At 51.3% G+C, this 12,108-nt stretch overlaps 7 protein-coding genes across 7 annotated transcripts; 4 read left to right on the top strand and 3 right to left on the bottom strand.

Moving 5' to 3' along the window:
- Positions 1–562: 562 nt before the first annotated feature.
- Positions 563–2,896, top strand: N7482_000863 (uncharacterized protein; the record flags this gene model as incomplete). The annotated part of the gene is made up of 1 exon (XM_056682988.1): positions 563–2,896. One exon carries the CDS (start codon positions 563–565, stop codon positions 2,894–2,896), a length of 2,334 nt encoding a protein of 777 aa, XP_056546594.1.
- A 413-nt stretch (positions 2,897–3,309) lies between these two features.
- On the top strand, positions 3,310–4,611 carry N7482_000864 (serine hydrolase domain-containing protein; the record flags this gene model as incomplete). Its single annotated transcript, XM_056682989.1, has 1 exon — positions 3,310–4,611. The coding sequence occupies one exon, from the start codon at positions 3,310–3,312 to the stop codon at positions 4,609–4,611; it is 1,302 nt and encodes a 433-aa protein (XP_056546595.1).
- A 192-nt stretch (positions 4,612–4,803) lies between these two features.
- On the bottom strand, positions 4,804–5,445 carry N7482_000865 (uncharacterized protein; the record flags this gene model as incomplete). Its single annotated transcript, XM_056682990.1, has 1 exon — positions 4,804–5,445. One exon carries the CDS (start codon positions 5,443–5,445, stop codon positions 4,804–4,806), a length of 642 nt encoding a protein of 213 aa, XP_056546596.1.
- Positions 5,446–6,196: 751 nt separating this feature from the next.
- Positions 6,197–7,228, top strand: N7482_000866 (DUF1769 domain-containing protein; the record flags this gene model as incomplete). Its single annotated transcript, XM_056682991.1, has 3 exons — positions 6,197–6,359; positions 6,412–6,924; positions 7,002–7,228. 3 exons carry the CDS (start codon positions 6,197–6,199, stop codon positions 7,226–7,228), a joined length of 903 nt encoding a protein of 300 aa, XP_056546597.1.
- A 150-nt stretch (positions 7,229–7,378) lies between these two features.
- On the bottom strand, positions 7,379–8,663 carry lysB (homoisocitrate dehydrogenase lysB; the record flags this gene model as incomplete). Its single annotated transcript, XM_056682992.1, has 4 exons — positions 7,379–8,222; positions 8,291–8,460; positions 8,524–8,564; positions 8,633–8,663. The coding sequence occupies 4 exons, from the start codon at positions 8,661–8,663 to the stop codon at positions 7,379–7,381; spliced, it is 1,086 nt and encodes a 361-aa protein (XP_056546598.1).
- A 670-nt stretch (positions 8,664–9,333) lies between these two features.
- Positions 9,334–10,342, top strand: N7482_000868 (uncharacterized protein; the record flags this gene model as incomplete). The annotated part of the gene is made up of 3 exons (XM_056682993.1): positions 9,334–9,556; positions 9,623–9,755; positions 9,844–10,342. 3 exons carry the CDS (start codon positions 9,334–9,336, stop codon positions 10,340–10,342), a joined length of 855 nt encoding a protein of 284 aa, XP_056546599.1.
- An 83-nt stretch (positions 10,343–10,425) lies between these two features.
- N7482_000869 (Zn(II)2Cys6 transcription factor) lies at positions 10,426–12,032 on the bottom strand (the record flags this gene model as incomplete). The annotated part of the gene is made up of 4 exons (XM_056682994.1): positions 10,426–11,103; positions 11,159–11,296; positions 11,360–11,923; positions 11,982–12,032. The coding sequence occupies 4 exons, from the start codon at positions 12,030–12,032 to the stop codon at positions 10,426–10,428; spliced, it is 1,431 nt and encodes a 476-aa protein (XP_056546600.1).
- Positions 12,033–12,108: the final 76 nt, after the last annotated feature.

The following is a 12,108-nucleotide window of genomic DNA, read 5'->3' on the forward strand; positions in this document are numbered from 1 at the left end:
GGAGTGCTACAGGAAATGGGATCTCTGAAGGTTTCCGTCTTAGCCCTCTAATAGTCTTGAACGTCTATTGATACGATGGGCAATATAGGGAAGGGATGGCATTCAGCCGTCTCACGATCGTGAGAGTACGAGAGATATTTGGGATCGATGCCTACATGGACAGTATATTCTCACGGGTATTGCATACCTGATTTATCTCTTGATCGGTGAGCTGTGAATATGTAAAGATCCAAAGTAGCATTCCTGATGCGCTGTGGCACGTGATCTCCCGAAGAAGAAGCTTGTTTACATGGCCGGATTAGGAAAGCATATTGGGTCTAGTACACGAAGGCAGGCGCGAAGAGCCCCTGCTGCCTGCAGGAGCCCCACCTTGTTTGTTTATGTTGTGATCTATAGACTCGACTTTATAAGCGATCGCCCTTTGTGGTCTTTCTTGTTTATTTTGCCATTCACCCAGTCCACCAACAATTCTTTTGTCCTGGTCACTACACGCCCGGGGTAGTGGGGTAATTCCATCTTCTATATTGCCAATTCGGCTACTGTCAAACATTAGCCACCAACAATGGAAACACGACTGTCTGCACGCAAACGCAGAAACAGTCTTATCTCGGATACAAGAAGCGAATCTCCGATCTCACACCGAACTATTGAGCATGCCGTGAAAAATTCTATTTCCACCCCGAAAAAGGCCAGGAAGCGAGTTCGATTCTCCGATCCCGGGCCTCGGTTGCTGGATACTCCGGCTTGCTCTACTGGCTTGACCCCTGCGATGAAGCGCACCTCGTGTGGAGAGCGAGGCACCGGCTTCTCGAGGCTTGGCAATGGCACACCGAGTCGGCGAGCGCATCGGCGGGGATCTGCTCCAACACCGCGCGTCCAGCGGTCCTTCGATCCAGTTGAGCCATTCGATGAAACAAGTACCGAAAGGGTGATGCAGTTCACTCCTCTCCGCCAAATACTGGACACTCGAACACAGAGGAGAATCCGACGCTTCGGCCTGAGTGAAGAAATCAATAGCATCGAGCGGGACAACCGGAGTTCTGTAAAATTCGAAAAGACCCTTGATGCTTTGCGGCAAGAGCGGGACTCTCTACAGCGCGAATTGATTGCTTTGAAACAAAGGCACGAAATTTCGGAAGACCAGCTGCCTTCCGATGAATCTTTCTGGATGTCTCCTCAGGTTCGCGTTCGTGAGCTGGAGCGTGAAACTGCACGACTGCGAGATGAAATCTCCGTGACTTCCAATCATAGACTGGACACCCCAGACCCATCACTCGACAACGATGGAGACACCTTCACACTCAATGATAGCGCTATCATCGTCTCCAACTCACCAGATTTCCGTGGCAGGCGTGATGACTACTCGCCGGTACCAGATAGCCGTACGGTATTCGATCAAAATGCCGACGTCTCAGCCCAGGCGCGGGTCATGAAATCCACAGAGGATTCTGATATGCAGACTCTCACGTTCGATCTAGAGGCTGCCAGAAATGAGAAGAGAGAACTTTTCAATGCTTGTCGCACGCACATTTCGACCTTTGAGGGATCCGGTTTTGGTGATGTCCTTCGACAATCATCTCCACCTCCGGACTTTTTCGATAATATCAGCAGTATTTTGACTACTGCGCTTTGCCGTGCCTCCGATGCAACTCAAGCACTTGAAGGTATCAGCCAAGCATGCTCCAGCCTCGGGTTTTCTGGCACCAACTCAGATGGATTGATTGACGATATGAGATCTCACTTCCGCTCTGCGCGCCTTGAACTTGAGCACGCAATCCCTGGGGAAACTGCCAACGTGAGCCTCGAAGATGGAAAAGCCACTCTAGGTGCCTTGGTCAAGCGTGTCAAGTCTCTGGCCAACGATCTGAAAACAGAGCGCAGTCACTATCATGGCTCGCTCGGTCGCGAGAAGGCTCTTCGTGGACAGTTTGACAACTTGTTACATCGGTATGAAGCCGCCGCAAACAAAATCAGCAAACTCGAAGATTCCATCGCTTCGTCTGCCAGCGATATGGTTCACACTAGAATGCGAATGCAAGACCTCGAAAACGAAGACCAAGAAAAGACCATAGGGATTGACAGATTAAACGCCGCCCTGGATAAGTACCACGAAGACGTGAAGGGCTTGGAAGAGATGGTGGGCCATTTGGAAGACGAGAACCTGGCCTTCAAAGAACAATACAAGAGAAGAGTTTCCGGTCTTAAGGCGCAAGTGGCCAGTGAACGGGAAAAACGCTCGGCGATGGAAAGTGCTGCCTCCCAAACTGAATTCCGAATTCGGCAGCTCGAAGAGACCGTCGAACAGCACCGAATTCGTGCTTGCGAGCTTGCCACGGAGATGGAGTTGCTCGAAAAAGAGCATCAGGCAGTGATTGAGCGCCTGGGGCAAAAGGCAAGCGAACAGCAGCAGCAGCATGAGGAAGAGACAGGCACTCTCAATGTCCGCATCTCCGAACTCACTACGTCTCTCGAAAGTGCAAGGTCTGAGGCTCATCTTCTGCGACAGGTCAACAACAGCCTAGAAGAGCAGCTCCAGATGGAGATCGAAGCTCGCGATGAGCTCCTCGAAAAATGGGCAACCGAGCAAGCGCGCTCATTTGCCTTTATGAGAGAATCCGTCAACTCGGAACGTCGGCGAGCCAAAGTGCGCGCGGCAAACTGGGAGCTCAAGTCGGATGATCTCATGTCTGACGGGACAACGATCATGGGAAGCGAGCCCATTACCCCTGTTAGCATGACTCGGTTCGTTGATGTCGAAATGGGGAGAGGTAAGAATCGCCGTCGCATGGATAGTGGGATCGGCATTCTCTCCGAAGAGGATTTTCTCGCAAATGAAGGCCTTGGGGGAATCGACTCTGACCTTGACCTACCAACCTCTGATCTCATTGATACATAGATCATATCTCTCCTTTATCTTTCTTTGGTGGGACTACCGGGCATAAGCTCCTACCTCGTATCCCCTTTCGGGACTGACATTTTCCTATCTACATCTGTATATACATTAATGCCCGGACAATTTAATTTCCAACATTTCGCTATCGGTGACCCCTCTCCGAAAACTTGGAAGTGCGGGGTGTAAATTGACTAGGGCCTTCGAGGGATACGAGATACTCCCCCTGAACCGAGCTTGGTGGAGAGTTGAACCCGTATCCCGTGCAGATCGCAGGAACCGAGTGCCAAGGTTACTATTTTGAGTAGCATCCGATGTTAATTGTTTCATGCACCGGGGAAAGACGGCCGTGGTACATATATAGCCGAGCAAAGTGGCCATTCAGTGCCTAGGTAAGTGAAGAATCACTTCGCTCCGCCATGGGACTCAAGTCGGTCATAGCCATCGGCATTATCGCCAGTTCTGGCTTGCGCTTCGCGGCAGCAGACCGTGTTCTCAGACATGGCTCGCCAGAGTCGGTCGGAATGCTTCCTCAGCCTTTACAGCAGTTGCAATTGAACCTAAGCCAATACACCCGCCCGGCCAACTATGGATCCCACTCGTACGAGCAGGTCCATCCCATTCTCCCAGGGGGCTCCGTCATGGTCGGCCATCAAGGGACAATCGTGAGCGCGTTTGCCTTTGGCAATGCTAGCCTATATGCCGATGCTCATGGCACGCTGCTCCCATCGGACGAATGGGTTCCAGCCCGAATGAACACGATCTACGACATGGCTAGTTTGACTAAAGTTGTTACCGCTGTCGCAGTATTGCGGGCCATCGATGACGGAAAACTGGACTATCGTAAACCTGTCTCACAATACCTGCCTGAGTTTGCAACCAGTGGGAAGCGCAATGTCACGATTTTGATGCTTTTAACCCACACCAGCGGCTTCCCTGCGGACCCTGAACCAGGACTGTACGATCCGCGCTACACAACCATGCAGCAGCGTGTTGACGCAATTATCCAGCATGAACTTGCCAATCCTCCGGGGTCCACATACCTGTACTCGGATCTCAATTTTATGAACCTACGTTTCGTCCTGGAAAGGATTACGAAGACACCATTTGATAAGCTTGTGGACTCGTTTACCCGGGAGCTCGGCATGACAAGCACCTTTTTCAACAAGGGTAATACCAACGCCAGTTCTAATCCTTATTATGCCCGCATGGCCCCGACAGAATACCAGATTGAAGTTTTGGGTGACTCTGAACCCAAGCGCCCTCAGCCTGTGCGAGGCACCGTCCACGACGAAAATGCCTGGGCTCTAGATGGTGTCAGTGGACATGCGGGTCTCTTCTCGAGTGTCGGCGATGTGTCAATTCTGTGCCAGATGATTCTCAATAATGGCACATATGGTGGCAAGCAGATCTTAAGTCCCCAATCCGTCGACCTGATGTTCACCAATTTCAACGCCAAGTTCCCGGGCGATGAACATAGTATCGGCTTCGAACTCAACCAGTTCTACTTCTCTGGGCCGATGGCTGGTTTGCAAGCTGGGGGACATACTGGTTTTACGGGGACATCGCTTTTTGTCGATCGGGCATCAGAAACTTTTATGGTGATGTTGGCGCATAACGTACACCCGAATCGAACATGGTCCAGCAACAACATCGTCCGCGAAGCATTAGGCTACTGGGTCGCTCGGTCGCTCGGTCGCGATGTCACCTTTCCGCCTTAGATACGTCTCTCGCGTAATTTGGGGAAGCCATGCAAAGGGAGTCATGGTGGGTTTAGTTATTTGGATAAGCAACAATAAACACCACGCTCTATCTCGAATCTGGTCTCTCCATGCAACCCTCTCCCGGCAAACAAGAACTTCGTAAGACCCCAATCATGCGTTCGCTGAAAATGGTTTCCCATTATCGGGCCGTCACTCTGACTGAGTCTTCAGAGCGTCCTTCTTATCATGACCCGGGCTAGCAAAAAGGGCTCCGAAGAAAGAGAGGATACTGGAGGACCGTAGCGTCATGCAGAGCAGCAACGTGAGGCCGGTGACCACGATCTCGTCCTTCAAGGCCTCACTGTCCGCCATTGGGCCCATAAACTCGATCTTTCCGAGTTTCTTCATTGCCCAGAGGTTGGCGCTGAATCGGGCCACCGGCATCTGCTGCTCATCGCAACAGATAAAGTCCCATGTTTTGAAGTCACTATCACTGGTCCAGGTCAATCTGACCGGCTTCTCATTGTCGGAGAGGGCGAGGGAGCGGTGGGAGTAAACGGTGTGCCAGCGCCGCTGGGCAACTAATGTGTCACGTCGGCCGTGCAGCTCATAGTCGGCATCAATATTGAATGTGTGTAGAGTGCCAGTGCCAATAACCTCTTCACTCTCTCCGCGTCTGTAGATGATGCGCGGGTTCTTGAACTGTTGGAAGTCGACTGTATAGAGGGGCTTTGCGTCGGGTTTATTTGCATCGGTAATCAGGGCTTTCCATTTCTTCCATGTAAAGTCGACACTGAGTGTAGCGGTCGTGGAAGCTGTGGGGGCTTCTGCTGTCGCAGTCGTTTGTTCCATTATTTAAATTAGTGGTTCAGATGAACTGGCTGTCGAGAGATTTTCCGAATGGGGGACCGTTGATGATCATGAAGGTCTCAGAATTTGCAAGTGTAGGGTCTCTTATCAAGCGTGATCATGGTGCCCCATAGCCATCTCCCAAACATTGCGCATCTAACCTCAACCATCAACTTTCCGCCCTTTCAGCTTGGGCCCAGCGTGTCCGGTCCACACGATAGCCCCCATTTCCCTTCCTGGGAATCATGTACCGCTCGATCCAATCACATCTCCGGTCAGCTCCCCAAGTGGATAATACCAAGAGCTCGAATGATGTCATGGCCCCCAAAAGATGGGGAACCCTCGAAATAGAATGGCCCTGGACGTCTATGGTCATACTATCTCTTTTTGGTGTTGGCGCTGGGCTGTGCTGGGCTGTGCTGGGCTGTTGAGCGACAGACCGTGCGAAGCATACGCAACAGTGTAGTGAATAAGGAACGAAAGCACGGATAGCGTCGAACTGCGGAAGAAAGTCAATTCCATGATGGCAGGGCGACGTCAATCGGAACCTTGATTCGTGCCAACTTTAATTATTAATTATTGACCTGGTCCTCACCTCCACAATCCTTCTCCGTACAAACCCAAAGGACTACAAATTCCAAGACTTTAGTTCCATTTCGAAAGCCTGAGCTCGTTTCCTCAGCCTGATCACACTGATTATGTACAGCATTGTCTCTTCGCGCAGCATCTAACTCGATATCACAATTCCGAAGTCATGACTCAGTCAGCTAAAGGATCCAAGTATCGCCTGTCGGTGACAGCAGGCACGGACTATGACACAGCCACCCATGAAACAGTCGAGGTCAATGGCAAGACGCTATGGCTGGACAGTGATCGTGCAACCATTGATCTCAGTGTCCGAATCCAGGACTATACCGGTATATTACCGGAGTGTCTCTGTACTGCTGAGCAAGAGCTAACATTGAACAGGATATCCGGATTCTTCACCAACCTCGAGCCCCTACTTCCAGCATTCCCTACACACGAACGACCAGTACTCGATTTCTTTCTCATTCACCCCAAAGGAAAACATCAATGGCAATGACTTGATCTTCGGGAACGATTTTGACAAACCGATCCGCGACCGTCTACCACCGGGCTTCAACGCGGCCTTGCGCGTGGTGAAATGGACCCTCGACCCCTCCATCGAGGGCGACGCATACGCCGACAAGCCCTATTTGTTTAGCCCGGCTCTAGCCACATGGAACCAGTTCCGAATTGGCGACAAGAACCAGAAGCAGAAGGCTTTGGTGACGAGTGATTATGTGGTGGAGGAGGGCGCCGATGGTCAAGGCACAGAGCGTCGCAGCCAGCTCAAGATTCCACAGACTGCAGCCGAGCGTAGAAAATACTTCCAGAACGAGGATAACCGCATGGCATTCGATTTCGAAGCTGGGAGGACGTACCTGGCTGATTTTGGCAATCAGTACCTATCTTTCAGTGGTAAGTCGACATCCTCTCCTTGGTTCCCTACTATACAATAGAACGGGCAAGACTGATGTGACATCGGAGTCATCTAGACCTCGCGATTCACCTGCCGGGTTTTCATATCCCTGTGGCAAATCTGGTTGATGAGGACAACAACAACAAGCTGCGCTACGTTCTGAAGGATTCAAAGACAGGTCGCGTGTACCTGGTTGTTCTCTTGTCGCTCGTCAAGCAAGACCCGGATTCAGAGAACCACCACCAGCAGCAGCAGCAGCAGCAGCAGCAACAGCAACAAGAACAACAACAGAGTCAGGAATGAGCTGACGGCAATGCCGCCAATGCGATAGCCTGGGCAGGCGATGACGCTATATGCGACTGTAAATATGCATCAATTTATCATAAGGGGTCCTTGGACGCGTATACAAAGTTTTTGATTCCTGCTATTCTGGACATCTACAAGTTCAATATCTCACAGTCTCTTGAGGACATCCTCCAGAACCTCCTGAGTGGTGGCCTTTCCGCCCATGTCGGGGGAGAGGAACTTGGCCTCATCCAAGTTGGCATCGACAGCAGTATAGATCTTAGCAGCGGCGTTCTCCTCGCCGAGGAACTCGAGCATAAGAGCAACGGAGCGCAGGGTAGCGATGGGGTTGGCAATGCCCTTGCCCTCAATGTCGGGGGCAGAGCCGTGGCAGGGCTCACCAATGGCGAAGCCGTCACCGACGTTGGCGCTAGGGACCAGACCCAGACTGCCGACCAGAGCAGCGGCCCCGTCGGACAGAATGTCACCGTACAGGTTGGGGGCGACGATGACATCGTAGTACTCGGGCTGGCGGAAGAGCTTGTAAACCATGGAGTCGACGATCTGCTCCTCGACGTGGATAGACGAGAACTTCTCGGCGGCAAGGGCCCTTTGCGCAGTCTCGCGGAACAGACCGTCGGTCTGCGACAGCACGTTCGACTTGTGGGTGATGGTGACCATGGGCTGGCTGTGAGCCGAGGTGCCAGGGGTAGCGGAGCGGATCTTCTGGCGGCGCAGAGCGATCTCACCAGCAATGGTAGAGATGCGCATCGAGGCACGCTCAGAGATGCGCTTGATCGCCTCAGCGACCTTGCCGTTGGGGCCCTCCACGGTGCGCTCCTCCTTCACGTACAGGTCCTCGGTGTTTTCGCGGACAATGACCATGTCGATCGGCTTGCCGTTGCTGCTACCGGCGGTGGTCTTGACGGGACGCACGTTGGCGTACAGATCGAGCTTCTTGCGGAGAGCAACGATGGGAGAGGAGTAGCCGGCAACCTTGGTGCTCGGGGAGCTGGCGATGAGGAGTTAGCCAAGTTGGACCAGAAAAGGGTAAGAGTTTTGTGAAATTGCAATGCTCACCTGACAGCACCGAAGAGGGCACCATCGCACTCCTTCTTCAGGGTCTCGACAGTCTTGTCGGGCAGGGCGGTGCCAGTCTTCTGGAAGGTCTCAAATCCAGCATCGAGGTTGACGAAGCTGAAGTTGAGGTTCAAGGAGGAGGGCAGAGACTCCAGAATCCGACGGCCAGCCTATAGTTCATCAATTGACTGTCCCATCGCCGTGATGCTGGTCTTGCCGTGTGAGCTACGTACCGGGATGACCTCCCGTCCGATGCCGTCTCCGGGGATGAGACCTGAGGAGTTTCGATTAGCCCCAAGATCAATGCGCCCACTCGATATGAAGTGAAAAGAGAAACCGTACCAATTCGAAGTGTCCGAGCAGCAGCAGCCATGGCGATTTGTTGGGGGGTGCTTCCTAACTTCCAATGACTCGCCGTCATCGGAGTATTTCTTTTCTATGCGGCGGCGGACGATCATTAATCCGGCTTCACTCCGGGGTCCGGAGGAAAGCGCGAGATTCAAGTGACTCGACCACTCTAGGTAGCTTAGATATAACTGATCTTGTACGCAGATACCGCCAGAAAAATATTTCTAGAACCTATCATTGTATTGTATTTGGGGGCCCCATGCCAATGACCTTAATTGGGTCTCAAGTGCCGAGAGAGTGTGATGAAGACAGAGATCAGCAGCGGACTCCCCAAATGGGACAGTTATCGCGAGCAGCAGTTTGAGGTTGACCCGCGCATCTTCTCCTATTTTGCCATCGCCTAATTTTATATTTTTTCCCCCTTGTCGAATTTACCTTGCTGTTTCAAGCCTTGAGGGAGGCATTCAGCCAGACTTAAGGTTCCGTGCGCAGCTGCACAATCACGCTAAACCTTAAGTGGTCAGTATCCGCGATGGAGTCGATCGACAGTCCAAAGATCTATACGGCGGCGGAGTATGCAACAAAAAATTGAAGCCAAAGGGGTGTCTGCTGAAATATTTAAACTGTGAAGGTCTCGCACTTTCTTTTCAATGCTTTCGACATGCTCTTGCAGTAAGAATATTCTACAAACCATCATGTCATCATCCCATCTCCTGTCCCGCGCTACCGAGGACTCAATCTCGGCTGGGAAGCGCAACATTGCCATTGCCGAAGTCGTGATCTTTTCTCTCATTCAGATTGTTCAAGTATCACTTCGATATATGCAAGAGTGGCGGTATTGGCATCATAGGAAGAGGAAAAGCCCAGTGCGATGCGTCCTCTATTCCTGGTTTAGCATGGTTGGTCTGCTGTCGCAGAGTACGTTGGAAATTTACAGCGTATAAACTCATGGTACAATTAGCTGACCACCATTTATTATCACAGTTCGAATAGCTAGTTCCGCTATGATACTCTCTACATCCACCCCGAATGAATCCATTCTCACCGCTGAGTTGTCCATGCAAAGCGTGGGCCTCTCGCCTCTTTTATTCGAAGTCAGCCTTGTTCTTCTGCGATGGTACGTAGCACCATATACTAAGACTAGGTCCTTTGGCTCAATCCGATCATCAAGATCTAGGCAGCGCTGATATTCATTCTCAATGCAGTGGCGAAGCCGGCGAATTTGGACCGGGAAATTCAAAATACACCAAGGCAATGCGTGTACTGCTGCATGGTTTCCGGTTCCCTATCGCCGTTGCCATCGTTTTGGCGGTCGTGGGAGGAATCATCAAGATGCATGCACTTGAGGTAGCCGGCTCCATTGTTTTCATCGTCACTTTCGTTTTTGTCTGTGGCTTGATTGCTTGGCTTGCGGTGAAGTCCCGTACAACTCTGACTCTGGCCGGCCACCATGGTATCCTACTGATTCTCTGCGCCTTGCCGTTCTTGCTGGTTCGGGTCATTTACTTCTTGTTGCTGGAGTATGGACCCGTGAAGTTCAACCCAGGCTATGGTGATGTTGGCATCCTCGCTGGTATGGGGCTGTTGATGGAAGTCTTCGTCGTCTCTTTGCTTGTGACGGCTCGAACCGTGGCAGAGCCTATTTTCGGGCCAGCGGATATCAAGCACGTCGTATCTCACGACGAAGAGCGGACTGGAAATTGAATGTACTCGTCTGCTGTTCTGCTTCTTGCGGGTTGGGATGCTGAATCTTCCAATAATGTTGAGCAGAAATTTCATATTTCATATTAATGTTCATTTGATCCAAGAATAGGTTCAAAATTCTTTGGTTGGGAAGCAGCGTAAATCTTTGAAAATTGGCTTAGGCGAGCGAGGATCCACGATCTCGTTGCAGGGTCTGCGACCTCAATTGCCACCCTCAGAGGAAACCCCAGTCGATAGGGGCCAAGCACCCCGACGCTGCTATACTCGACTGATCGGCAAATTTGATCTCGGAAGTAGATAACCATGGCTGCGTGTGGGCCAGGGTACCCAAAGGTTTTCAGGACTTCATGGATGATGATCATGTAGGCGTAGTAGCCGCAATAGATGCTTGCATGTGTCATGTCTGAATACGTCAAGACAATCGGGTATGTAAGGTCGTCGGTCGATGTCAAGGTTTCACTAGGTGGGGGAGCAATTTGAGAAAATTGCTCGTACCAAGGTGCCAATTTGCTCTGTAAGTCGAGAGCTTGTTCCAGCGTGGCCGATATGATCTGTAGTGCCTCGGGAGTGGTGATATCAATTTCTTTCAGGTGGTAGAATCTATGTACGAGACTCGGGGCGTATGTGAAGTACGCAAAGAACTGCTCGATGGATTGGTGGAGATCGCTCGATATCCCAGGGGCACACTGTTGCCGCATCATTTGATGCCACTCTTGGGTAGCTAAGAAGCAGGCCTCGCCAGAGAACATTGAGTGCATAACCTGTTCCAGGTCAAAACGGCTGCTGGGTCAATATCTTCTTTGGGGTTCAGCTTACGATCAGTCCCCGTGAAACCTTCAGCAGTGAAATGTCCAGCTCGTTGCAGTAACGGTCAGGTCCTCTGATTTTGACCAATTGGCCAAGTCCTTTTGCATGCTTCATCCAGGATTCAGGATCCTCGGTATCGGTAAACAGCTTGAGAAAAAGTCAAAATTGGTGATCCTGGCATTCAATAAGCAGACAAAAGGCTTCTCTTACCTCGTATAAGCATAGCAGTACAACGGAGCAGAAGATGTGTGAAGAGAGGCACTCAGAAGGATTCTTCAGGGATTTTCGAAGTCTATGCAGGGATTCTCCATAAGCAGATCGAGCATAAGCAATCATCTGGTTGTTTTGAAAGATTTTTCCAAAATGATGTGCCGCAAATGACTTGATGGTGGCATCTAGCGTTCGGTTATGGCCATAGACAGAAGGTAGATAACTAAACCAGTGGGAAACAATATGCTTCTGAGAGGATGGTGCTGGTTGGGAAAAATCTTCAATGAGAGCTTCTAGGCTTTGCATGACATTGATGTCTCCAGAAATCAAGCACCACGGCTGTTCTTTCTGAACAGCCACCTGAGAGGCGGATTGGGAGTGATTGCCCGCGTTTGGGCTCACCCTGTCGGACCGCTGCTTGTTTGGCGAGCTGCTGCCATTACCCGGTGGACGCCTGCGGGTACGATATGGCTTTCCGGTGATGAACTTGAAGCCTCTGTCGTACCCCGGACATGGCTTTCCATATGTCTCACACTTGGCACATCCTGGGAGTCTTTCGTCACACTGTGGCGCGGTTAACAAAAATGCTATTCAATCTAAACGGGGCGCGGCATGCCTTAACCCGACGCTTCACACAAGTAGCGCAGCCGCTACTTCGAGGTACGCCGACCATCTTCGATCATCCATTAGCATAAAAAGGGTCAGGGCCGCCCCGACCTCGTATAACTACTGCAACCCCCAGCTAGAAA

Source organism: Penicillium canariense (assembly GCF_028826845.1).
Source record: "Penicillium canariense strain IBT 26290 chromosome Unknown utg000001l_segment0_segment0, whole genome shotgun sequence".
Classification (NCBI taxonomy): domain Eukaryota; kingdom Fungi; phylum Ascomycota; class Eurotiomycetes; order Eurotiales; family Aspergillaceae; genus Penicillium; species Penicillium canariense.